The sequence below is a fragment of the Atta colombica genome, unplaced genomic scaffold (genome assembly GCF_001594045.1).
Source record: "Atta colombica isolate Treedump-2 unplaced genomic scaffold, Acol1.0 scaffold105, whole genome shotgun sequence".
Lineage (NCBI taxonomy): Eukaryota > Metazoa > Arthropoda > Insecta > Hymenoptera > Formicidae > Atta > Atta colombica.
The window spans coordinates 2,567,403-2,568,541 of NW_017259190.1; the positions used below are offsets into that span (position 1 = coordinate 2,567,403).

Consider the following 1,139-nt stretch of genomic DNA (forward strand, 5'->3'; position numbering starts at 1 on the left):
TAAAATATAATAATTTGATAAAATTATTTAGTAAAATTTACAATTTTTATTCCTTATAATAAAAATGTAGAGAATAATTTAAAAAAATTTTATTTTATAATTTAATTAGGAGCAAATACACAAAATATATTGTAAATTTTGTCTTTTGTCATTTCACTAATATTTCTTTTAACTAATATTTTTTTGAATTAATTTTAATTTTAATTCAAATTAAATGGAAATCTAATTTATCTTTTAATTACTAATATGTTAAATAAATAATTAAAAGTTTGAAATATTACACATAATGTACAATATTGCATAAATTTTTTAACGTTTTTAACATATATCAATTTTCAAGAGGATGTGTCGCCATGTCACCGCATAGAATTCATTGACCGTTAAGTTGACTGTATGAAATGACGCAATTTTTACGAAATGGTCGTTCAACGTGAAAATTTTTGTCGCAAGCCGGAGATTGCATTCGCGTCGCGATGTCAAAACGTCACGCGACATGCGCGACGTTCATAAGTGCTTTCGCAACAAAGTGCACTTCGTCAGTGTTCTCTCTAGCGGCCCACACGTCACTGACCTTGGAAAAGGTCCACTTCGAGAACTGGACGTAGCTCAGGCGCGTGGGTCGCTATCGAGGACGATCCGTGAAAAATGTCGAAGTCACTCGGAGTGTTGGACAGGTTTTGGTGACTGCCAGAGCTCGAGAGAGCTACATTGCTCCGCCGTTCATCCCTAGATGGTGATCCTGAACAGGCTCGTTGTTTCACTATGAGAAGTAGCGTGTGTCTCGCGAATGAATGCATATCAGTGCAACTAAATTATGCGCGCTTCTAGGGCTCGTTTAAGCTCGGGATACTGCTGGTACTTGACAGATGTGCATGTCCTTTTATGCGTTCATGTCTGTTGTCTCTGTACGGCGAGTTTATTACAGCGGATACCATACATAATGAAAGTTTAATAAATTTTCTACATAAAAAATATGATAAGATTAATATTAAGATTATTTTATATATCTTAATTTCTGATTAGCAGAAATCCTATTCAAGATATGCTAACGGTATAACATCACATTTTATGTCTGTGAGTTATTACATTAATTTTGTTATTGGAAGATAAAAATGTAGCAAATTAGGAAATCATAATGC

The 1,139-nt window shown here is 33.4% G+C and overlaps 1 protein-coding gene across 1 annotated transcript in view; it reads right to left on the reverse strand.

The window, feature by feature from the left end:
• LOC108688449 (dynein heavy chain 1, axonemal-like) overlaps nt 1–797 on the reverse strand; it is a 106,064-nt gene extending 105,267 nt beyond the window's left edge. The window contains exon 1 of the mRNA XM_018194716.1: nt 572–797. Coding sequence (XP_018050205.1) covers nt 572–797 — 226 coding nt within the window. The remainder of the gene's footprint in view (nt 1–571) is intronic.
• Between the last annotated feature and the right edge of the window lie 342 nt (nt 798–1,139).